At 37.6% G+C, this 27,374-nt stretch overlaps 1 protein-coding gene across 1 annotated transcript in view; it reads right to left on the bottom strand.

The window, feature by feature from the left end:
* CASQ1 (calsequestrin 1) overlaps nt 1–27,092 on the bottom strand; it is a 71,652-nt gene extending 44,560 nt beyond the window's left edge. Inside the window, exons 1-2 of the mRNA XM_075283259.1 lie at nt 26,569–27,092; nt 18,810–18,894 (exon numbers count right to left, since the gene is read on the bottom strand). Coding sequence (XP_075139360.1) covers nt 18,810–18,894; nt 26,569–26,811 — 328 coding nt within the window. The 5' untranslated portion in view covers nt 26,812–27,092. The remainder of the gene's footprint in view (nt 1–18,809; nt 18,895–26,568) is intronic.
* Between the last annotated feature and the right edge of the window lie 282 nt (nt 27,093–27,374).

Genomic DNA, 27,374 nt, shown 5'->3' with positions numbered 1-27,374 from the left:
GGACTCCTTTAAGAGACCTTCACAAATATCTATTTCAGTAAGGCGCTGGTTCGATTCCGATCTGTCATTGGCGGGGAGCACCCCTGACAAGTACGAGGATATAATCTGCTACTTAACCCGGCGGGCTCAGGCATATTTCATGTTGCGGGCCATATAAAGAGGCCGGTATTCATGGCGATGTCAGGTTCTGCGGCAGACGGTGACAAATCAAGTACGTGGCGGTCCATGCATGACAGTAGCTCCCATGAGTGTGCCGCGCACTTGTGATAATGACCCGGGCGAGCCGTCCACATGCCGAGAGCGGCCGGGAACATGATGTAGTGTTATCTCCGCTGCCTCTTAATTATGCTAATAAGCTGTAATTCAGACCAAGCTCATTCAGCGCGGCATGTCACAGCGAGAAAAATGTGAGAGGGCCGTAGGGGCGCAGGGGACCGACACGGGCACCAGGCTATTTCTGTAACACCGCTGCTGAATATTTCATCAATAGATTATCAGCAATCCATTTTCTATTCATTTGTACCAAAAAAAAAAAACCTAAAAACCTCCGAGGTACAAACATACCCCAAGAAGTGAAAAGATGGTCGTCTTTTGGTTAACCCTTTTACTGTCCAAAAAATGGGCTCAAATAGTCAGAGGGTTTTTTTTTTTTGCCTTTAGCATGACATTTTTTTATTTTATTTATGTATCAGCAAAGGTCTTGTTTTTTTGTGAGATGAGCTTAGGTTTTTTGGAACTATTTTGCCCCCACTGGGTGATTTGTTACCATCCCATTCATTGTATAACCTTTCTTCTCCCATCCAAGCCCTTATACATACCAGGTCCTCTTTAAGAAATTTTATAAACCAGTGAATTTCTGCAGGAAAGAAGACTGTACATTATGGGGGCCATCAGGTGTAGGCTCCAGCTTTCCTGGAAAGACCAATGGCGGCCGACTCTGGATTCCTGGAACACTCTGTGTGATAACAGATGAGTATCTGCAGCTCCTGTCACATCAGCACTTGTACTATATACCGCCTCATATCTGACCTGAAGGATTGTGGGGCCACTCATATACATACATTCATATCTATCTATCTATCTATCTATCTATCTATCTATGATAGATAGATAGATAGATAGATAGATAGATGATAGATAGATAGGAGATAGATAGATAGATAGATAGATAGATAGATAGATAGATAGATAGATAGGAGATAGATAATCTATCTCCTATCTATCTATCTATCTATCTATCTATCTATCTCCTATCTATCTATCTATCTATCTATCTCCTATCTATCTATCTATCTATCTATCTATCTATCTATCTATCTCTCTCCTATCTATCTAATAATAATAATAATACATTTTATTTATATAGTGCCAACATATTCCGCAGCACTGTACAATTTATAGGGTTCAGATACAGACATACATAACAAAGAACGTCATTTCACACAATGGGACTGAGGGCCCTGCTCAAAAGAGCTTACAATCTATGAGAATCTACAGAGAAGCTACAATCTATCTATCTATCTCCTATATCTATCTATCTATCTATCTATCTATCTATCTATCTATCTATCTCCTATCTATCTATCTATCTATCTATCTATCTATCTATCTCCTATCTATCTATCTATCTCCTATCCTATCTATCTATCTATCTATCTATCTATCTATCTATCTATCTCCTATCTATCTATCTATCTATCTATCTATCTATCTATCTATCTATCTCCTATCCTATCTATCTATCTATCTATCTATCTATCTATCTCCTATCTATCTATCTATCTATCTATCTCCTATCTATCTATCTATCTATCTATCTCCTATCTATCTATCTATCTATCTATCTATCTATCTATCTATCATCTATCTATCTATCTCCTATCTGTCTATCTATCTCCTATCTATCTATCTATCTATCTATCTATCTATCTCCTATCTATCTATCTATCTATCTATCTATCTATCTATCTCCTATCTATCTATCTATCTATCTATCATCTATCTATCTATCTATCTATCTATCTATCTCCTGTCTATCTATCTATCTATCTATCTATCTATCTATCTATCTATCTCCTATCTATCTATCTATCTATCTCCTATCTGTCTATCTATCTATCTATCTATCTATCTATCTATCTATCTATCTCCTATCTATCTATCTATCTATCTCCTATCTATCTATCTCCTATCCTATCTATCTATCTATCTATCTATCTATTTCCTATCTATCTCTTATCTATCTATCTATCTATCTATCTATCTCCTGTCTATCTATCTATCTATCTATCTATCTATCTATCTATCTATCTCCTATCTATCTATCTCCTATCTATCTATCTATCTATCTATCTATCTATCTATCTCCTATCTATCTATCTATCTATCTCCTATCTATCTATCTCCTATCCTATCTATCTATCTATCTATCTATCTATTTCCTATCTATCTCTTATCTATCTATCTATCTATCTATCTCCTGTCTATCTATCTATCTATCTATCTATCTATCTATCTATCTCCTATCTATCTATCTCCTATCTATCTATCTATCTATCTATCTATCTCCTATCTATCTATCTATCTCCTATCTATCTATCTCCTATCTATCTATCTATCTATCTATCTATCTCCTATCTATCTATCTATCTATCTATCTATCTCCTATCTATCTATCTATCTATCTATCTATCTATCTATCTATCTATCTCCTATCTATCTATCTATCTATCTATCTATCTATCTATCTATCTCCTATCTATCTATCTCCTATCCTATCTATCTATCTATCTATCTATCTCCTATCTATCTATCTATCTATCTATCTATCTATCTATCTCCTATCTATCTATCTATCTATCTATCTATCTATCTATCTCCTATCTATCTATCTATCTATCTATCTATCTATCTCTCTCCTATCTATCTATCTAATAATAATAATACATTTTATTTATATAGTGCCAACATATTCCGCAGCACTGTACAATTTATAGGGTTCAGATACAGACATACATAACAAAGAACGTCATTTCACACAATGGGACTGAGGGCCCTGCTCAAAAGAGCTTACAATCTATGAGAATCTACAGAGAAGCTACAATCTATCTATCTATCTCCTATATCTATCTATCTCCTATCCTATCTATCTATCTATCTATCTATCTATCTATCTATCTCCTATCTATCTATCTATCTATCTATCTATCTATCTCCTATCCTATCTATCTATCTATCTATCTCCTATCTATCTATCTATCTATCTATCTATCTCCTATCCTATCTATCTATCTATCTATCTCCTATCTATCTATCTATCTATCTATCTATCTCCTATCTATCTATCTATCTATCTATCTATCTATCTATCTATCTATCATCTATCTATCTATCTATCTCCTATCTGTCTATCTATCTCCTATCTATCTATCTATCTATCTATCTCCTATCTATCTATCTATCTATCTATCTATCTATCTATCTCCTATCTATCTATCTATCTATCTATCTATCTATCATCTATCTATCTATCTATCTATCTATCTATCTATCTATCTCCTGTCTATCTATCTATCTCCTATCTATCTATCTATCTATCTATCTATCTATCTATCTATCTCCTATCTGTCTATCTATCTATCTATCTATCTATCTCCTATCTATCTATCTATCTCCTATCTATCTATCTCCTATCCTATCTATCTATCTATCTATCTATCTATCTATTTCCTATCTATCTCTTATCTATCTATCTATCTATCTATCTATCTATCTATCTATCTATCTCCTGTCTATCTATCTATCTATCGATCTATCTATCTATCTATCTCCTATCTATCTCCTATCTATCTATCTATCTATCTATCTCCTATCTATCTATCTATCTATCTATCTATCTATCTATCTCCTATCTATCTATCTCCTATCTATCTATCTATCTATCTATCTATCTATCTATCTATCTCCTATCTATCTATCTATCTATCTATCTCCTATCTATCTATCTTCTATCTATCTATCTATCTATCTATCTATCTCCTATCTATCTATCTATCTATCTATCTATCTATCTATCTATCTCCTATCTATCTATCTATCTATCTATCTATCTATCTATCTCCTATCTATCTATCTATCTATCTATCTCCTATCTATCTATCTCCTATCCTATCTATCTATCTATCTATCTATCTCCTATCTATCTATCTATCTATCTATCTATCTCCTATCTATCTATCTATCTATCTATCTATCTATCTATCTCCTATCTATCTATCTATCTATCTATCTATCTCTCTCCTATCTATCTATCTAATAATAATAATACATTTTATTTATATAGTGCCAACATATTCCGCAGCACTGTACAATTTATAGGGTTCAGATACAGACATACATAACAAAGAACGTCATTTCACACAATGGGACTGAGGGCCCTGCTCAAAAGAGCTTACAATCTATGAGAATCTACAGAGAAGCTACAATCTATCTATCTATCTCCTATATCTATCTATCTATCTATCTATCTATCTATCTATCTCCTATCTATCTATCTATCTCCTATCCTATCTATCTATCTATCTATCTATCTATCTATCTCCTATCTATCTATCTATCTATCTATCTATCTCCTATCCTATCTATCTATCTATCTATCTATCTCCTATCTATCTATCTATCTATCTATCTATCTATCTATCTATCTCCTATCTATCTATCTATCTATCTATCTATCTATCTATCATCTATCTATCTATCTATCTATCTATCTATCTATCTATCTCCTATCTGTCTATCTATCTCCTATCTATCTATCTATCTATCTATCTATCTCCTATCTATCTATCTATCTATCTATCTATCTATCTATCTATCTATCTCCTATCTATCTATCTATCTATCTATCATCTATCTATCTATCTATCTATCTATCTATCTCCTGTCTATCTATCTATCTCCTATCTATCTATCTATCTATCTATCTATCTCCTATCTGTCTATCTATCTATCTATCTATCTATCTATCTATCTCCTATCTATCTATCTATCTATCTATCTCCTATCTATGTATCTCCTATCCTATCTATCTATCTATCTATCTATCTATCTATCTATCTATTTCCTATCTATCTCTTATCTATCTATCTATCTATCTATCTATCTATCTATCTATCTCCTGTCTATCTATCTATCTATCTATCTATCTATCTATCTCCTATCTATCTATCTCCTATCTATCTATCTATCTATCTATCTATCTCCTATCTATCTATCTATCTATCTATCTATCTCCTATCTATCTATCTATCTATCTATCTCCTATCTATCTATCTATCTATCTATCTATCTCCTATCTATCTATCTATCTATCTATCATCTATCTATCTATCTATCTATCTATCTATCTCCTATCTATCTATCTATCTATCTCCTATCTATCTATCTCCTATCCTATCTATCTATCTAGCTATCTATCTATCTCCTATCTATCTATCTATCTATCTATCTATCTCCTATCTATCTATCTATCTATCTATCTATCTATCTCCTATCTATCTATCTATCTATCTATCTATCCATCTATCTATCTATCTATCTCCTATCTATCTATCTATCTATCTATCTCCTATCTATCTATCTATCTCCTATCCTATCTATCTATCTATCTATCTATCTCCTATCTATCTATCTATCTATCTATCTATCTATCTCCTATCCTATCTATCTATCTATCTATCTATTTCCTATCTATCTCTTATCTATCTATCTATCTATCTATCTATCTCCTATCTATCTATCTATCTATCTATCTATCTATCTATCTCCTATCTATCTATCTATCTCCTATCTATCTATCTATCTATCTATCTCCTATCTATCTATCTATCTATCTATCTATCTATCTATCTATCTCCTATCTATCTATCTATCTATCTATCTATCTATCTATCTATCTCCTATCTATCTATCTATCTATCTATCTATCTATCTATCTCCTATCTATCTATCTATCTATCTATCTATCTCCTATCTATCTATCTATCTATCTATCTATCTATCTCCTATCTATCTATCTATCTATCTATCTATCTCCTATCTATCTATCTCCTATCCTATCTATCTATCTATCTATCTATCTATCTCCTATCTATCTATCTATCTATCTATCTCCTATCTATCTATCTATCTATCTATCTATCTATCTATCTCCTATCTATCTATCTATCTATCTATCTATCTCCTATCTATCTATCTCCTATCCTATCTATCTATCTATCTATCTATCTATCTCCTATCTATCTATCTATCTATCTATCTATCTCCTATCTATCTATCTATCTATCTATCTATCTATCTATCTCCTATCTATCTATCTATCTATCTATCTATCTATCTATCTATCTATCATCTATCTATCTATCTATCTATCTATCTATCTATCTATCTCCTATCTATCTATCTATCTATCTATCATCTATCTATCTATCTATCTATCTATCTATCTATCTCCTATCTGTCTATCTATCTCCTATCTATCTATCTATCTATCTATCATCTATCTATCTATCTATCTATCTATCTATCTCCTGTCTATCTATCTATCTCCTATCTATCTATCTATCTATCTATCTCCTATCTGTCTATCTATCTATCTATCTATCTATCTATCTATCTATCTCCTATCTATCTATCTATCTATCTATCTATCTATCTATCTCCTATCTATCTATCTCCTATCCTATCTATCTATCTATCTATCTATCTATCTATTTCCTATCTATCTCTTATCTATCTATCTATCTATCTATCTATCTATCTCCTGTCTATCTATCTATCTATCTATCTATCTATCTATCTATCTATCTCCTATCTATCTATCTATCTATCTATCTCCTATCTATCTATCTATCTATCTATCTATCTATCTAGCTATCTCCTATCTATCTATCTATCTATCTATCTATCTATCTCCTATCTATCTATCTCCTATCCTATCTATCTATCTATCTATCTATCTATCTATCTATCTATCTATCTCCTATCTATCTATCTATCTCCTATCTATCTATCTATCTATCTATCTATCTCCTATCTATCTATCTATCTATCTATCTATCATCTATCTATCTATCTATCTATCTCCTATCTATCTATCTATCTATCTATCTATCTATCATCTATCTATCTATCTATCTATCTCCTATCTGTCTATCTATCTCCTATCTATCTATCTATCTATCTATCTATCTATCTATCTATCATCTATCTATCTATCTATCTATCTATCTATCTCCTGTCTATCTATCTATCTCCTATCTATCTATCTATCTATCTATCTATCTATCTATCTCCTATCTGTCTATCTATCTATCTATCTATCTATCTCCTATCTATCTATCTATCTCCTATCTATCTATCTCCTATCCTATCTATCTATCTATCTATCTATCTATCTATCTCCTATCTATCTATCTATCTATCTATCTCCTATCTATCTATCTATCTATCTATCTATCTATCTATCTATCTATCTCCTATCTATCTATCTATCTATCTATCTATCTATCTCTCTCCTATCTATCTATCTAATAATAATAATACATTTTATTTATATAGTGCCAACATATTCCGCAGCACTGTACAATTTATAGGGTTCAGATACAGACATACATAACAAAGAACGTCATTTCACACAATGGGACTGAGGGCCCTGCTCAAAAGAGCTTACAATCTATGAGAATCTACAGAGAAGCTACAATCTATCTATCTATCTCCTATATCTATCTATCTATCTATCTATCTATCTATCTCCTATCTATCTATCTATCTATCTATCTATCTATCTATCTCCTATCTATCTATCTATCTCCTATCCTATCTATCTATCTATCTATCTATCTATCTCCTATCTATCTATCTATCTATCTATCTATCTATCTATCTCCTATCCTATCTATCTATCTATCTATCTATCTATCTTCTATCTATCTATCTATCTATCTATCTATCTATCTATCTCCTATCTATCTATCTATCTATCTATCTATCATCTATCTATCTATCTATCTATCTATCTCCTATCTGTCTATCTATCTATCTATCTATCTATCTATCTCCTATCTATCTATCATCTATCTATCTATCTATCTATCTATCTATCTATCTATCTATCTCCTGTCTATCTATCTATCTCCTATCTATCTATCTATCTATCTATCTCCTATCTGTCTATCTATCTATCTATCTATCTATCTATCTCCTATCTATCTATCTATCTATCTATCTATCTCCTATCTATCTATCTCCTATCCTATCTATCTATCTATCTATTTCCTATCTATCTCTTATCTATCTATCTATCTATCTATCTATCTATCTATCTATCTCCTGTCTATCTATCTATCTATCTATCTATCTATCTATCTATCTCCTATCTATCTATCTCCTATCTATCTATCTATCTATCTATCTATCTCCTATCTATCTATCTATCTATCTATCTATCTATCTCCTATCTATCTATCTATCTATCTCCTATCTATCTATCTCCTATCCTATCTATCTATCTATCTATCTATCTATCTATCTATCTATCTATCTATCTCCTATCTATCTATCTATCTCCTATCTATCTATCTATCTATCTATCTATCTATCTCCTATCTATCTATCTATCTATCTATCTATCTATCTATCTATCTATCTATCATCTATCTATCTATCTATCTATCTATCTATCTCCTATCTATCTATCTATCTCCTATCTATCTATCTCCTATCCTATCTATCTATCTATCTATCTATCTCCTATCTATCTATCTATCTATCTATCTATCTATCTCCTATCTATCTATCTATCTATCTATCTCCTATCTATCTATCTATCTATCTATCTATCTCCTATCTATCTATCTCCTATCCTATCTATCTATCTATCTATCTATCTATCTATCTATCTCCTATCTATCTATCTATCTATCTCCTATCTATCTATCTATCTATCTATCTATCTATCTATCTCCTATCTATCTATCTATCTATCTATCTATCTATCTATCTATCATCTATCTATCTATCTATCTATCTCCTATCTATCTATCTATCTATCTATCTATCATCTATCTATCTATCTATCTATCTATCTATCTCCTATCTGTCTATCTATCTCCTATCTATCTATCTATCTATCTATCTATCTATCTATCTCCTATCTATCTATCTATCTATCTATCTATCTATCTCCTATCTATCTATCTATCTATCTATCTATCTATCATCTATCTATCTATCTATCTATCTATCTCCTGTCTATCTATCTATCTATCTCCTATCTATCTATCTATCTATCTATCTATCTATCTCCTATCTGTCTATCTATCTATCTCCTATCTATCTATCTCCTATCCTATCTATCTATCTATCTATCTATCTATCTATCTCCTATCTATCTATTTCCTATCCTATCTATCTATCTATCTATCTATCTATCTATCTCCTATCTATCTATCTATCTATCTATCTATCTATCTATCTATCTATCATCTATCTATCTATCTATCTATCTATCTCCTATCTGTCTATCTATCTATCTCCTATCTATCTATCTCCTATCCTATCTATCTATCTATCTATCTATCTATCTATCTATCTATCTCCTATCTATCTATCTATCTATCTATCTATCTATCTCCTATCTATCTATCTATCTATCTATCTATCTATCTATCTCCTATCTGTCTATCTATCTATCTCCTATCTATCTATCTCCTATCCTATCTATCTATCTATCTATCTATCTATCTATCTATCTCCTATCTATCTATTTCCTATCCTATCTATCTATCTATCTATCTATCTCCTATCCTATCTATCTATCTATCTATCTATCTATCTATCTATCTATCTATCTCCTATCTATCTATCTATCTATCTATCTATCTATCTATCTCCTATCTATCTATCTATCTATCTATCTATCTATCTATCTATCTATCTATCTATCTATCTCTGTTTGGGGCTACACAGAGTACAGTTGCTGTGGGTGCCATCTTGTGGCATACAGAAGAATTACCACTCTCCTGCGTCCCCCATCAGCAATACATCACTATTACTATTAAAATTTTCTCTAAGGGCGGGTTCACACCTGTGACCAGTCTCCACTTTCAGTTTTCTGTCTTATGCCCGAGAAACTGGACAGGAGACGGATATCGACAGTCACCTTTCAAACCCATTCGTTTGAATAGGTTTGCAAAGTGTCCACCCGTGAGCGCCTGTGAGCGTCTTCTGGACTTTGTGTCCGGTTAAAAAATATTTCGCCGCCGAAACCACAAAATGCTCGCGGACACTCACGAGCGGACACTGTCTGACGGGTTTCTGTCTCCTGTTGACAGAAGACGGAAACCTGAAAGCGGAGACTGGGGTGCAGATGTGAACCCGCCCTAATTAGTATTTTATGAAATTGCAGCACAGCCCCAGTCCATAGATACAAAGCAGCTTACTGAGGGGTTTTATATTGTTATTATTATAAACATCTCTTGGTTATGGATAGAATGCAATGTGTGGATTTGGGGGTCATTCTCTGTACACGCTCCGCGCTGGTAGCAGGGTGGTCACACATAGGATACAGTATGCATTGTATATGTGTTTGTGGAGCCAGGTTGTGCATCACTATAGAAGCGGTTTCCATGGCGATGCTTAGTGATGTAGCCCTCCCCCCCAATTCTTGAACTTGAAATGGTCCTTTGTTGAGCAGAGAAGCAGAGACGGCACAATCTATATACAATGAGTCCATTATGAGAGTATCAATGTAGTGTGAACCCGAGCAGTGATACATTGTAACAGGTTACACAAATCAAGGTGACAAGTAGCCCATAGTGGGGCACTGAACAAGGCCGTCATCATACAATGGGCTCCAGGTGGCGTTACTGCAGTAGACCATGACTATCTTTGGGAATGTGCCCTAATTTTACCTCCTCTACACAGTATTGTATACATTATATATAGAAGTGTTCTACATAAATACTACAGGCTCTCTACATATCATACATTACTCCCATACGTATTATTTCTCTACTGATCCTGAGTTACATCCTGTATTATACTCCAGAGCTGCGCTCACTATTCTGCTGGTGCAGTCACTGTGTACATACATTACATTACTTATCCTGTATTATACTCCAGAGCTGCGCTCACTATTCTGCTGGTGCAGTCACTGTGTACATACATTACATTACTTATCCTGTATTATACTCCAGAGCTGCGCTCACTATTCTGCTGGTACAGTCACTGTGTACATACATTACATTACTTATCCTGTATTATACTCCAGAGCTGCGCTCACTATTCTGCTGGTGCAGTCACTGTGTACATACATTACATTACTTATCCTGTATTATACTCCAGAGCTGCGCTCACTATTCTGCTGGTGCAGTCACTGTGTACATACATTACATTACTTATCCTGTATTATACTCCAGAGCTGCACTCACTATTCTGCTGGTATAGTCACTGTGTACATACATTACATTACTTATGCTGTATTATACTCCAGAGCTGCGCTCACTATTCTGCTGGTATAGTCACTGTGTACATACATTACATCACTTATCCTGTATTATACTCCAGAGCTGAGCTCACTATTCTGCTGGTACAGTCACTGTGTACATACATTACATTACTTCTCCTGTATTATACTCCAGAGCTGCGCTCACTATTCTGCTGGTATAGTCACTGTGTACATACATTACATCACTTATCCTGTATTATACTCCAGAGCTGAGCTCACTATTCTGCTGGTACAGTCACTGTGTACATACATTACATTACTTATCCTGTATTATACCCCAGAGCTGCGCTCACTATTCTGCTGGTGCAGTCACTGTGTACATACATTACATTACTTATCCTGTATTATACTCCAGAGCTGCGCTCACTATTCTGCTGGTGCAGTCACTGTGTACATACATTACATTACTTATCCTGTATTATACTCCAGAGCTGCGCTCACTATTCTGCTGGTGCAGTCACTGTGTACATACATTACATTACTTATCCTGTATTATACTCCAGAGCTGCGCTCACTATTCTGCTGGTACAGTCACTGTGTACATACATTACATTACTTATCCTATATTATACTCCAGAGCTGCGCTCACTATTCTGCTGGTGCAGTCACTGTGTACATACATTACATTACTTATCCTGTATTATACTCCAGAGCTGCGCTCACTATTCTGCTGGTACAGTCACTGTGTACATACATTACATTACTTATCCTATATTATACTCCAGAGCTGCGCTCACTATTCTGCTGGTGCAGTCACTGTGTACATACATTACATTACTTATCCTGTATTATACTCCAGAGCTGCGCTCACTATTCTGCTGGTACAGTCACTGTGTACATACATTACATTACTTATCCTATATTATACTCCAGAGCTGCACTCACTATTCTGCTGGTGCAGTCACTGTGTACATACATTACTTATCCCGTATTATACTGCAGAGCTGCGCTCACTATTCTGCTGGTGCAGTCACTGTGTACATACATTACATTACTTATCCTGTATTATACTCCAGAGCTGCGCTCACTATTCTGCTGGTGCAGTCACTGTGTACATACATTACATTACTTATCCTGTATTATACTCCAGAGCTGCGCTCACTATTCTGCTGGTGCAGTCACTGTGTACATACATTACATTACTTATCCTGTATTATACTCCAGAGCTGCAATCACTATTCTGCTGGTACAGTCACTGTGTACATACATTACTTATCCTGTATTATACTGCAGAGCTGCGCTCACTATTCTTCTGGTGCAGTCACTGTGTACATACATTACATTACTTATCCTGCATTATACCCCAGAGCTGCGCTCACTATTCTGCTGGTACAGTCACTGTGTACATACATTACATTACTTATCCTGTATTATACTCCAGAGCTGCGCTCACTATTCTGCTGGTACAGTCACTGTGTACATACATTACATTACTTATCCTGTATTATACTCCAGAGCTGCGCTCACTATTCTGCTGGTACAGTCACTGTGTACATACATTACATTACTTATCCTGTATTATACTCCAGAGCTGCGCTCACTATTCTGCTGGTGCAGTCACTGTGTACATACATCACATTACTTATCCTGTATTATACTCCAGAGCTGCGCTCACTATTCTGCTGGTACAGTCACTGTGTACATACATTACATTACTTATCCTGTATTATACTCGAGAGCTGCGCTCACTATTCTGCTGGTGCAGTCACTGTGTACATACATTACATTACTTATCCTGTACTGATCCTGAGTTACATCCTGTATTATACTCCAGAGCTGCGCTCACTATTCTGCTGGGGTGTATATGTATTAAATGACTATAATGAGCCAATAGTAGGGGTGAGGGGGCAGTTACTCATGAGAGGTCCTTACATTTCAGTGAGTCACGATCCTTTATTCCCTTCCAGATACTTTATGTAAGTTTTGTCAGTGACCACTTGTTAGTCACAAGGACTGTATAGCGAGCCCCCGGGAGAGATTCATTCCGTCAATGAGCACTTGAGGTAGGCTCCTAACCTCTACATGACAACCTTGTGACAGCAAGATACTTGGAAGAAGTTAATGAAGTCCGCTGAAGACATACTCAGCCACTTCCAATTTCAAGGCTTTTCATGTCCGTGCCAGGCCCTCCTCGCAGAGTATTATGCCAATCTAACGCTAATGAAGAAATGTTTGATCAGCGAGGTTAGCGCAGTCTGGTCTGTTTGTGCTTCATTCCGACAAAACATCGTGTTCTCCTGGAAGCTTCGCTGCTCTGTACCCCCCCCCCCCCCCCGTATAATCAGAATAGGGGTCTCTATGGTAACCCGGCGCTTCACTCTTAAATTTAATTGGACTTAGTCTTTAATGTCTATAACCTGCTCCGTCTGTAAGATTGTTTACGAGGGAAAGAAAAATCTGCGTTCTTCTATGGCATAAATAAAAAAGATGAAAGTGTAAAAGTGTACAGTGGGCCGCGCGCACAAGACGGAGGCCGCCATTTTGTGGGACAGAACCTTACAGTAGTACAACGTCCCAGGGCTAGGAGTGTGGGGATGGTGCAGGGGAGGAGGCCTACGATGGCGACTATTCACTTCTTGGCGTCTAATCCTCCTATAGGTTCTGGGCCAGGGTAAAGGGTTCCTCCAAGGGGCAATGGGTGAAAATGGAGCAGGAGAGGAGGCCCATGGTGGCAACTATTCTTCTTGGGGCAAATCCTCTACAGTTCCTGGGGCGGGATAGTATTGAGGGAGTAAAGGGTTCCTCCAAGGGGCAATGGGTGAAAATGGAACAGGAGAGGAGGCCTATGATGGCAACTATTCTTCTTGGGGCAAATCCTCTACATTTCCTGGGGCGGGATAGTATTGAGGTGGTCATACTTGGTTTAGATGGTCCCCCTGAGGCAAGAGTGTGAAGATGAGACAGAGCAAGAGGCCTAAGATGGCAACCATTTACTCTTTCTCATGTCACGGTGACTTTGGTGACAAATCCTCTTACAGGCCTTAGTCCGGACACTGTTGAGAGGGTTGCACTTGGGTAATGGTAGAAGGTTCCTCCAGAGCAATGTTCCGGGGCTAGCAGTGTGAAGATGGTGCAGTGGAGTCAGCTCAAGATGGCAACCACTCTTTGATGGCTAAACCTTCCTACAGACCTTTGGTACTCTACAAACATGGAAGGAAGTGGTATCTGCTCTTCACTCCCTTCTCTAGCCCTCCGTCCCTCTGTCTTTCCTCTGGGAAATCCCTGGGTCTTGATCCTCTTTAATTTATCCTCTATTGGGTAACTTCAGAGCAGGTTTCCTCACTAGGGTTGAGCCGATCTTGAGATTTCAGGATCAATTTTTAAATCCGATTTCCGATAGTTTTCCAGCCGATCTCGATCGTGAAATTTGCTCAAACGCCGATCAGAATCCGATCTTTTCCGATCCCAATCCTCAACCCTAGTCAATGCTTCTCTATGGGAAAAGTCACTTTTAGGGTTGAGCCGATCTTGAGATAACCTCCGATCTTGATCCCGCTGGAAAAGATCAGGTCGGAATTCCGATCACGATCGTGAAAGTTATTCGATCGCCGATCGGAATCCGATCTTTTCCGATCCCGATTGCCCAACCCTATTCCTCACTAACCCATCAGCGGACATCTTCCGTTACATAAGCAGGATTCATCTGCAAGCTATGGGGCCCACTGGTGTGGAAATGCCTGCCGTGGCCAAACTAACACTAACTAAACTATGATAGTGGAAGGAGATCTCTCCCGCTACATTGTCCTACAGCTAACTCAGAGTTGCTGAGAATAGTGGGGGTGTTGTGAAAATTTTCGGGTGAGGCCTATAGGTATGGTTATGCACCTTCTGAACATCGCCCGCTATTTACATGGCAATGTCCCCTTTCTTGTGATGCTCCTTTTGTACACACAAAGTATCGGAAGTCATATCTAAAATCACAGCCCGGGAGATTTGCCAGATCTTCTAGGAGACCAGGAGATCATCCCTATTTTTCAGAAGTTACTCCTCAGGACATGTACACTATAGCGTGTGATCTATCAGGACATGTACACTATAACATGTGATCTATCAGGACATGTACACTATAGCGTGTGATCTATCAGGACATGTACACTATAGCGTGTGATCTATCAGGACATGTACACTATAACATGTGATCTATCAGGACATGTACACTATAGCGTGTGATCTATCAGGACATGTACACTATAGCGTGTGATCTATCAGGACATGTACACTATAGCATGTGATCTATCAGGACATGTACACTATAGCGTGTGATCTATCAGGACATGTACACTATAGTGTGTGATCTATCAGGACAGGTACACTATAGTGTGTGATCTATCAGGACATGTACACTATAGTGTGTGATCTATCAGGACAGGTACACTATAGTGTATGATCTATCAGGACATGTACACTATAGCGTGTGATCTATCAGGACATGTACACTATAGCATGTGATCTATCAGGACATGTACACTATAGCGTGTGATCTATCAGGACATGTACACTATAGCGTGTGATCTATCAGGACATGTACACTATAGTGTGTGATCTATCAGAACATGTACACTATAGCGTGTGATCTATCAGGACATGTACACTATAGTGTGTGATCTATCAGGACAGGTACACTATAGTGTGTGATCTATCAGGACATGTACACTATAGTGTGTGATCTATCAGGTCATGTACACTATAGCGTGTGATCTATCAGGACATGTACACTATAGTGTGTGATCTATCAGGACATGTACACTATAGCGTGTGATCTATCAGGACATGTACACTATAGTGTGTGATCTATCAGGACAGGTACACTATAGCGTGTGATCTATCAGGACAGGTACACTATAGTGTGTGATCTATCAGGACAGGTACACTATAGTGTGTGATCTATCAGGACATGTACACTACTGTATAGTGTGTGATCTATCAGGACATGTACACTATAGTGTGTGATCTATCAGGACATGTACACTATAGTGTGTGATCTATCAGGACAGGTACACTATAGCGTGTGATCTATCAGGACATGTACACTATAGTGTGTGATCTATCAGGACAGGTACACTATAGTGTGTGATCTATCAGAACATGTACACTATAGCATGTGATCTATCAGGACATGTACACTATAGCATGTGATCTATCAGGACATGTACACTACTGTATAGTGTGTGATCTATCAGGACATGTACACTATAGTGAGTGATCTATCAGGACAGGTACACTATAGTGAGTGATCTATCAGGACAGGTACACTATAGTGAGTGATCTATCAGGACAGGTACACTATAGTGTGTGATCTATCAGGACATGTACACTACTGTATAGTGTGTGATCTATCAGGACATGTACACTATAGTGTGTGATCTATCAGAACATGTACACTATAGCATGTGATCTATCAGGACATGTACACTACTGTATAGTGTGTGATCTATCAGGACATGTACACTATAGTGAGTGATCTATCAGGACAGGTACACTATAGTGAATGATCTATCAGGACAGGTACACTATAGCATGTGATCTATCAGGACAGTTACACATTAGTGAGTGATCTATCAGGACAGGTACACTATAGTGAGTGATCTATCAGGACAGGTAGACTATAGTGAATGATCTATCAGGACAGGTACACTATAGTGAGTGATCTATCAGGACAGGTACACTATAGTGTGTGATCTATCAGGACAGGTACACTATAGTGTGTGATCTATCAGGACAGGTACACTATAGTGAATGATCTATCAGGACAGGTACACTATAGTGAGTGATCTATCAGGACAGGTACACTATAGTGAGTGATCTATCAGGACAGGTACACTATAGCGTGTGATCTGTCAGGACAGGTACACTATAGTGAATGATCTATCAGGACAGGTACACTATAGTGAATGATCTATCAGGACAGGTACACTATAGTGTGTGATCTATCAGGACAGGTACACTATAGTGAATGATCTATCAGGACAGGTACACTATAGTGAGTGATCTATCAGGACAGGTACACTATAGTGAGTGATCTATCAGGACAGGTACACTATAGCGTGTGATCTATCAGGACAGGTACACTATAGCGTGTGATCTATCAGGACAGGTACACTATAGCGTGTGATCTATCAGGACAGGTACACTATAGCATGTGATCTATCAGGACATGTACACTATAGCATGTGATCTATCAGGACAGGTACACTATAGCGTGTGATCTATCAGGACAGGTACACTATGTCTCACATGAAGCCGCTCCTAGTTGTCAGACCCTCCTCGGAGACATCGACTGACTTGAGGTTATGACCTAACATCTCTACTTACACTATGGTGACGTTGTACACTACCCGCAGCGCTTAACTCACATTGTAACCATAGCTGATAACTGTCTCGAATGGCTGGAACAATCCCGAATTTTTGGAAACAATCCCGGAAAATGTGAGTATGTCCTGGACTTCCACACGGTGACTGCGCATTTGGTAACGTTGCAGCACCTCCTACCTTGTGACACTCAAGAGAAGGTCCTGAGCTAAGGAAAATTCAACACATGGGGGCGCTCTTAGGTATGGGGAGGGGAGGAGAAGAAGGACTCATATGATAGAACAGCTATACGTTCATTTTGGATTATCGTCCGGAAGACCGCAGGTTATAGTAACACCAAACTGTATATGTTACCCATAGCAAGAAATCAAGGACAATGATTGGTTACTATTAGCAACAAAGATAAATCTTTTGAAAATTTTCTAAAATCTGGCCCAAAGTATCTGTTGATGAGAGACAAAGTATCCGTCTTTACCGTGTGTGTGTGTGTGTTTGTGGGGGGCAAATTGTCTGTCTTGACCCGTTGCTGCTTCCTGTCTTGATTGGTCAGAGATTTTTGAGACAGGAATCGCTTTTTTTTTAAGAAGCAATATTGATTTCAATCATCCTGGCATCAAATCGATAGTTATGTAGAAAAGCATTGTATCTGCTCTGTGTCTGACCAGTACTGAAGGAGTTAAGTCCGATGACTGTAGGAATTTGTCATGGCACAACCTCATGGGCATTCAGTAATTGTATACTAATATGCCACCATGAAAAATGGAAAAACCCTTCAAAGAACATCTGCCACTGGCACTATTCGAGGATTTTTTCACTTTTGCCCACCAGAGGGCAGGCTAAGTCTTACGGTACCTTTAGGAACTTTATATAAAGTATTTCACACCATAATAGCAACTAAAATCCTAACGATAAAAATGCACATCTTAACACTCACCTAATTTCTTAGCTACAGCGGCGTCTTCTTCAGAGTCCACCAACCCAAATCCTACACCTTTATCTTCCAGGACTTGGGCAGCTAACTAGGGAAAAAGACAAAAAGGGAGAAAAAAAGGAAGAGAAAAGAAACAGAATGATTTAGGACTATAAAACTAGACGCAACATTCAGCACGTTATATTATATAATAGTAGGTGTTTTGATAACTCAACAGCCCCCCTCCCCACAACAAAACTCTACTCACGCCTACATAATAATCAACCCTAAATCACATGGTAAAAACAATTTATCACAGGTTTTGTTAAAAGATGCTGCCCCCTTATGTAGAAGAATATATCTATCGTGAAACTAGTCTCTTTTGTACAAGAATATAACTACTATAATACTACTACTATGTACAAGAATATAAGTACTATAATACTACTTCCTATGTACAAGACTATAACTACTATAATACTACCTCCTATGTACACGAATATAACTACTATAATACTGCTCCTATGTACAAGAATATAACTACTAAAATACTTCTCCTATGTACAAGAATATAACTATTATAATACTGCTCCTATGTACAAGAATATAACTACTATAATACTACCTCCTATGAAACAAGAATATAACTACTATAATACTACTCCTATGTACAAGAATATAACTACTATAATACTACCTCCTATGTACAAGAATATAACTACTATAATACTACCTCCTATGTACAAGAATATAACTACTATAATACTGCCCCCTATGTACAAGAATATAACTACTATAATACTACGTCCTATGTACAAGAATATAACTACTATAATACTACTCCTATGTACAAGAATATAACTACTATAATACTACCTCCTATGTACAAGAATATAACTACTATAATACAGCTCCTATGTACAATAATATAACTACTATAATACTACGTCCTATGTACAAGAATATAACTACTATAATACTGCTCCTATGTACAAGAATATAACTACTATAATACTACCTCCTATGTACAAGAATATAACTACTATAATACTGCCCCTATGTACAAGAATATAACTACTATAATACTACTCCTATGTACAAGAATATAACTACTATAATACTACCTCCTATGTACAAGAATATAACTACTATAATACTACTCCTATGTACAAGAATATAACTACTATAATACTACCTCCTATGTACAAGAATATAACTACTATAATACTACTCCTATGTACAAGAATATAACTACTATAATACTACTCCTATGTACAAGAATATAACTACTATAATACTACTCCTATGTACAAGAATATAACTACTATAATACTACTTCCTATGTACAAGAATATAACTACTATAATACTACTCCTATGTACAAGAATATAACTACTATAATACTGCCTCTATATTTGATGGGTGTTGCAGTTTCAGTACAGCTATAGATCCACATATTGGGGTCTGGAGCAGTAGATGTGACTAGATTTAGTATATGCCCCCCACCACCACCACCTTGTCTGGATCGCTCACTGCCTATCATCATGACTTATATCACAACTCCCAGAATTCTTCAATTTCATCAGATTCTCTTCCTTTTTAATTATTATTTTGGCTTGAATCTCTGTAAATGCAGCAGAAACATGAAAACAATCTAGCAGTGAGTAATTCTGGATTTCTGCGGCCGCTGCCAGTTGGCGCTCCACTTTTCTAAACGCAGGTAGAGAGTTTCTTGCAGGCAGCCTTGTGAACCCTGCCGCCCGTCTGTCTTCCATGACACCTCACTCTCGTGACGCCGCCCACGTTAGAATCTATTATGTTTGGATGCCGTTAGTAAGACGAGCAGATGCTCACAACACAAAAAATAAAAAATTCTGCAGTAAACAGCAGTTGGCCAGACGATAGGGGGGATTTGCAGGTTGTGATGCCATCTAGTGGATGTAGCAACTCTGTACAATACCCACAGCTCCCGGAATAAGCTTGTGATGGTATAAATGACAAAGTTATGCCCAAAGTTTCGGTGTAAGAAGGTGGGGTTTGTCCTTCAAGGATTTGAAGACCACTTCCCTACCTTATAGGCCATGCCTATTCTACATAGACCCAGCGCTCTGCTGCAGCACCAAAACAATAAATGGGGCTTCTGCAGTGCAGTGAAGTCTCCCCTTTTTTTCTGGATTTGATGGCAAATATGGTTTAGGGTGTACCTAAGAAGAAGGTGAGCCCAGTGCAATGGTTTCATAAGTGGGCAACCCAATATCACCATAGTTGCCTGCTTTTGGGGTACACAAAGAAGGACAAGTGTGGCAGTTTAATTAGAGCACTGCAGCAAATTTGGTGTTATGCCCTTAACCCCACCAGTGCTCCCTTTTACTCTATCCATTCCTACTAAGTCCTTCTATGCCACAATACAATATTAGTGCCCTATAATGAATAATATGCACTCATGGTTCCCACCACACATTATAATGTCCTGTAAGTGGACTCACACAGTATAATATCCCTAGGTGACCCCACTGTATAATATCCCTAAGTGGACCAACACAGTATAATGTTACCTAAGTTGTGCCACTCAGCATAATGTCCCTAGTGCTCCATAGTATAATTCCCCCCTAAGTGTACTCATGCAGTATAATGTCCCTAGATGACCACACAAAATAATGTTCCCTAAGTTGTGCACACAACATAATGTCCCTAGTGAGCCTATAGTATAATACTCCCCCAAGTTGAACTACACAGTATAATGTCCCCTAAGTGTACCCACACAATATTATGTCCCCTAAGAAGATGCATGCAGTATAATACCCCTAAGTGTACCCACACAATATTATGTCCTCTAAGAAGATGCATGCAGTATAATACCCCTAAGTGAACACACAGAGTATAATGTTTCTTAAGTGGTGCCACACAGTATAATGTCCCTTGGTGACCCCATGGTATATTGTCCCCTAAGTGAACCCACACAATATAATGTCCACTAATTGGTCCCACACAGTATAATGTTACTAGGTGACGCCCACAGTTTAATGACTTCCTAAGCGGACCCACTCAGTATAATGTCCCCTAAATGGACTCACGCCGTACAATATCCTTGGGTGACTCCACAGTATAATGCCCTGCTAAGTGGACCCACACAGTATAATGCCCCCCTAAGTGGCTTTATAGCATAATGCTCACCACACAGTACAACACTCTAGTCATCCCATGTAGTACATTCCACTTTAGTCGTCCCATGTAGTACAATGCCACTTTTGTCGTCCCATGTAGCACAATGCTACTCTAGTCGTCCCATGTAGTACAACGCCACTTTAGTCGTCCCATGTAGTACAATGCCACTCTAGTCTTCCCATGTAGTACAATGCCACTTTAGTTGTCCCATGTAGTACAACGCCACTTTAGTCGTCCCATGTAGTACAATGCCACTTTAGTCGTCCCATGTAGTACAATGCCACTTTAGTCATCCCATGTAGTACAATGCCACTTTAGTCGTCCCATGTAGTACAACGCCACTTTATTTGTCTCATGTAGTAGAATACCTCCCACGTGGCCCACACAGTTTAATACCGCTTAAGTGTACACATGCAATATATTGTCTCCAAAGTAGCCCCACACAATATAAGGTCCATAAAGTGACCCCACTAAGAACTCTACATGGCCCCAAACTATATTATGCCCTTAATACACCATACAATGCCCCCTAGGTGGCTCGGCACACTATCATATCCACTAAATGATCCCACTGAATTTCTCCTATGGGTCTCAACTCAATATAATACCCCCTCTGTAACCCATAACACAATATAATAATGCCCCCTTAGTAATGCCCACAAAATTTATACAAAAAAAAATCAAAGAGAAAGGAAAAAAATAACCAGGTGACTACAATCTATTACTATCTGTTATCAGCCATGTCAGGAGAGGAGAGGCCGACTGTAGGACAGGAGAATACAATCTATTACTATCTGTTATCAGCAATGTCAGGAGAGGAGAGGCCGACTGTAGGACAGGGGAATACAATCTATTACTATCTTTTATCAGCCATGTCAGGAGAGGAGAGGCCGACTGTAGGACAGGAGAATACAATCTATTACTATCTGTTATCAGCCATGTCAGGAGAGGAGAGGCCGACTGTAGGACAGGTGAATACAATCTATTACTATCTTTTATCAGCCATGTCAGGAGAGGAGAGGCCGACTGTAGGACAGGGGAATACAATTTATTACTATCTGTTATCAGCAATGTCAGGAGAAGCCCACTGTAGGACAGGTGAATACAATCTATTGCAGCCATTTAGTTTAGGTAGTAACAGGTTAATATATTGCTCTCTGTTATCAGTCATGTTCAGTTGGGATGGGGCTGACTGTGACCTGAGAGTTAGTAACTTGCCTAAGTGTTAGGTCTTGATAAGGACACATCAGTCCATGTATCCGGAGTATTTTGGGTGCTGTTAAGACATCCAGGGAGCGGGTGTTGGAGCTAGGGGCAAACCTTATAAAGAGTCTATTTTTGACCCTCTTGGAAGGAGCTGCTGGGTCAGTATGAGGAAAGCTTTCGTCCCCTCTAAGCCTGTGGCTTCTTTTTCCAGAGAGACGACCATATGGAGCAGTGCTGCGATTCCCCTGAATGTGCACTTCAGCCTGTAACCTAAGCAGTGCCCAGGGTGTGGTATGCCAGCCAGCTCCACTCATCACATCGATCTGACCCAGGACAGCCCATTCTTGGCCACAGTGACGGCTCTCCTCCAATCCACTGGCAGAGCTGGAGTCAGCGAAGACGCCGTGCCCAGACCCACACAGCATACCTTATAAAGGTACGGGCACTGGAGCCGTATACCCAGCAAATCCCAATACTGTAAATTTAGAAACATCTGTGACGGACATTATGTCAGATTTTACTATAAGGGAGAACTCCACCTATGGAGAGTATACCATGGAGTGAGCATATATGTCATAGTATCAGACAGTATCATCACTATTAGTGGATCTATGTGTCTGCACCGCACCCTGATACAACACAGAAGACAATGCAAATAACACATGATGTCCTGTAATATGACATGGCCTATCTATCTATCTATCTATCTCCTAACTATCTATCTATCTATCTCCTATCTCTATCTATCTATCTATCTATCTATCTATCTATCTATCTATCTCCTATCTATCTATCATCTATCTATCTATCTATCTATCATCTATCTATCTATGTATCTCCTATCTATCTATCTATCTATCTATCTATCTATCTATTTATCTATCTCCTATCTATCTATCTATCTATCTATCTATCTATCATCTATCTATCTATGTATCTCCTATCTATCTATCTATCTGTCTATCTATCTATCTATCTATCTATTTATCTAACTTGTATATCTGAGACGTCCCTGACACCCTCAGATCTGGTCCATGTCCTCTACTGTCTTTTTGGAGATGAGGATTTGTGATATTTTTTGGGACCTAAAATTAAGTGATAAGCATTTTGGTTTACAATTTCTCACTTCCCCTTAGATCACTGACCCAGTCTAGTCTCCTAAATTGTCCATTGAGTGAGACATTGATGAGTATAGCATACATCCTTAGACTAAAGGTCCTTATAATGTTTCTAAAATCGTTTCCTAAGACTAAAAAAAAATCATGGCTGTTTTCTTCCAGAAACAGCACCACACTTGTCCACAGGTTGTAGATGGTATTGCAGCTCAGCCTTATTCATTTCAAAGGAGCTCATAGATGAGACCATCATTGACATCAAGTAGTTGTAATATTATATATAATACAGGGCCTTCCATTCCTGAAGATCAGGTAGATGGAGGAGGAAGGGGGGGGGGGGGCGCTGTTGCATTGATGCCTATTGGAGATGGTAGAGATAAAAAATGGTACTGCATGCAACAGAAAAAATGTATATAAACATTTAAAGAAATATCCGGCTAGAATTCATTTACACTTATTCTGAGTGACAAGATAAGCTTTGTATTATATATGGTGTGTGGATTTGTCATTTTGTATACATTCCTTTTAGGTATATAGTTTACTACAGGGGGTATAGTTTATTACAGGCCTTCTATGATGACCCCACCCGAACCCTTAGTCGTAGAAGATAGAAAAAGGGCAGATGTAGGAAAAATAGGCCCTTCTCAGTTATGGGTAGTAGGTTAGAAACACCTGAGACAGACATGGTGACCTAATTTAGGGATATTCTGAAAATCTGGCCAGCTAGCAGCCCCAGGCATGTGCAGCATGTGTCACTCAAAATATTGCTGAGCCCGAAATACTGACCAGTCAGATCTACCATCTCAGCACTTTCCAGGGCTGTCATTGGTCGATATTGTTACTATTGGCAAACAGAGCTGAAGTCATTGTCATAGAAAGATCTCCTAGAGATGTAAGACTGTCAGTGTGAATGGTATTTACTAACAAAGCACAGCCATGCACCAGGACAGCCAATCAGATGCTTGCATTCACCAAAAATAAAATCTGCCCCCTTTCGATTTGACCAAATGGTTAAAAACATTCATGAAATCTTAGGAAGGTATAGAAGGCGGATGACATTGTGTGATGTCATAGGGGGCGGGGCTTGGAAGTGCAAACGGCTGATTAACAGAATGACCCTATGGGATAACGTGGAATACGTTCTGCTATTATTAGATACTATTCATCAAAAATTAGCATGTCTTTGCATATTATATAATTCATAATTAATATTCCATATTCACGTGCCATTGTCTAAATATTCATACACAGATTATTTAATATTCGGATATTGTATAAATATTCACACCCTTGTTATATAGTATTTGCATATTGTAGAGTCAAACTTTTTTTTTAATATTCAAATATTGTATTAATAGTCACACCCTTATTATACAATACTCACATATTGTATAAATATTCATCCCCATATTATCTAATATTTTACATTTATACCCCTATTATTCAATATTTACATAGTATTTGTACCCTTATGATTTAATATTCAGATATTGTATAAATATTCATTACCCAATTATCCAATATTCACATATTCTAAATATTTATACCCATATTATTTAATATTTGCATATTGTATAAATATTCCAACTTTTATAGTTTAATACTCACGTATTCGATAACTATTCGTACCTTTATTATTTAATATTCACATATTGCATAATTAGTCACACCCTCAGTGTTTAATATTCACATATTGTATAAATATTCATACCATTATTACTTAATATTTAGATATTGTATAAATATCCATACCCTTACTATTTAATATCTATTTGTTCTATGAATATTTATACAACCCTTATTATTTAAAATAAACAAAATAATATAGCAAAAATGGCTTCTTTCAGGCTACATGACACTACAACACTCTATAGCTTGTAATATCAAATGGAATTTGAACCCTCCGACAACTTTAACTTTTCACTTGACTTGTACTTAATAGTTTTGAGCACAACTGTATATGTTAGATGGAATTAAGCACAGATGATGCGTCTGAATGTATTTGAGAACACAAGACATAGATGAAAAGCACAGAATAATATCTCAGGTAAGTAAAAGTTGCAGGAGGGCGCATTCATACCAATAAATGAAGGTTACTGAGTGCAAATAAGCAACCTGAAGCAACGGGTACAGCAAGTTGTGATGCCTTTTAGTGGAGCAAGACTCGAGGCTGGGGGTTTTGATCCACTAAATGGTACCATAGGTTGGACTGTACCAATTTTTTGGATTTTGACGTCCGTTCTGGTTATACGAAGCCATGAGATAAATAATAAGAATCTCCTCGTGCCTCTTTGTACCTCCAGTATCAGCTCCTCCATCTCAAACTGTCTTTGTGAAGCTTTGTCATCCTCAATAGGTTCATGGTATAGCAAGGCCAAAACTTCGTACTTCTTTAGGGCAGCCTTATAGTTTTTCAAGCTGATGTGGATGACTCTGTCCTCTCCGTCATACTCTGGGAAGTCGAGTCCGTCCTCGGCCCGGGCACCCAGGTTGGCCAGGGCGAGGCACAGAGCTGCCAAAACCAGCCACAGCCCCTTCATCCTCTCGCACGTTCCAAATCAACAGGTCTTAGATTAGGATCCCAGTTTAAAGTCAATAGGGGGAAACTCTAGGAGGATTGTACCAAAACCCCTTCTCCACCCCTACAGGTAAAGGAATAGTTTCAGATGAACAGGTATCTCCTCTGGCTTCTTGGTGAGATGGCTCCACTCTTACTTAGGGGTTTAGGACAGCTCCTTGAGCTGGTTGAGATGGAGGCGAGAGTCTGGGAACAAGTGGTGGAGGCTATCCCAGTGTGCACAGACTGAAAAGCAAAGGCAAAATCTGACACCCAGTCCATAAAAGAGGATGAGGGGGCTGGATAGGAGGAGGTCAAGAACTCGGGAGGGACATCCTATCCTAACAGGCTTGCCAGTCTGGACATTCGTCACTTGAACCCCCCTCCTCCTGTAACCACTGTCTATATATGTCTACATGAGATCGGTCTCCTAATATACTATGAGTCCTCAAGTATCCTACTGCCAGAAGCAGGACAGGGGGGATACGGGCAGCGAGACAACTCAACACTGTACCGAATATCAGGCTCTACATCTCAAACTGCCTG

Source organism: Leptodactylus fuscus, chromosome 7, assembly GCF_031893055.1.
Source record: "Leptodactylus fuscus isolate aLepFus1 chromosome 7, aLepFus1.hap2, whole genome shotgun sequence".
Classification (NCBI taxonomy): domain Eukaryota; kingdom Metazoa; phylum Chordata; class Amphibia; order Anura; family Leptodactylidae; genus Leptodactylus; species Leptodactylus fuscus.
The sequence above is the reverse complement of the archived record's forward strand: the minus strand, read 5'-3'. Positions and strand labels throughout refer to the sequence as shown.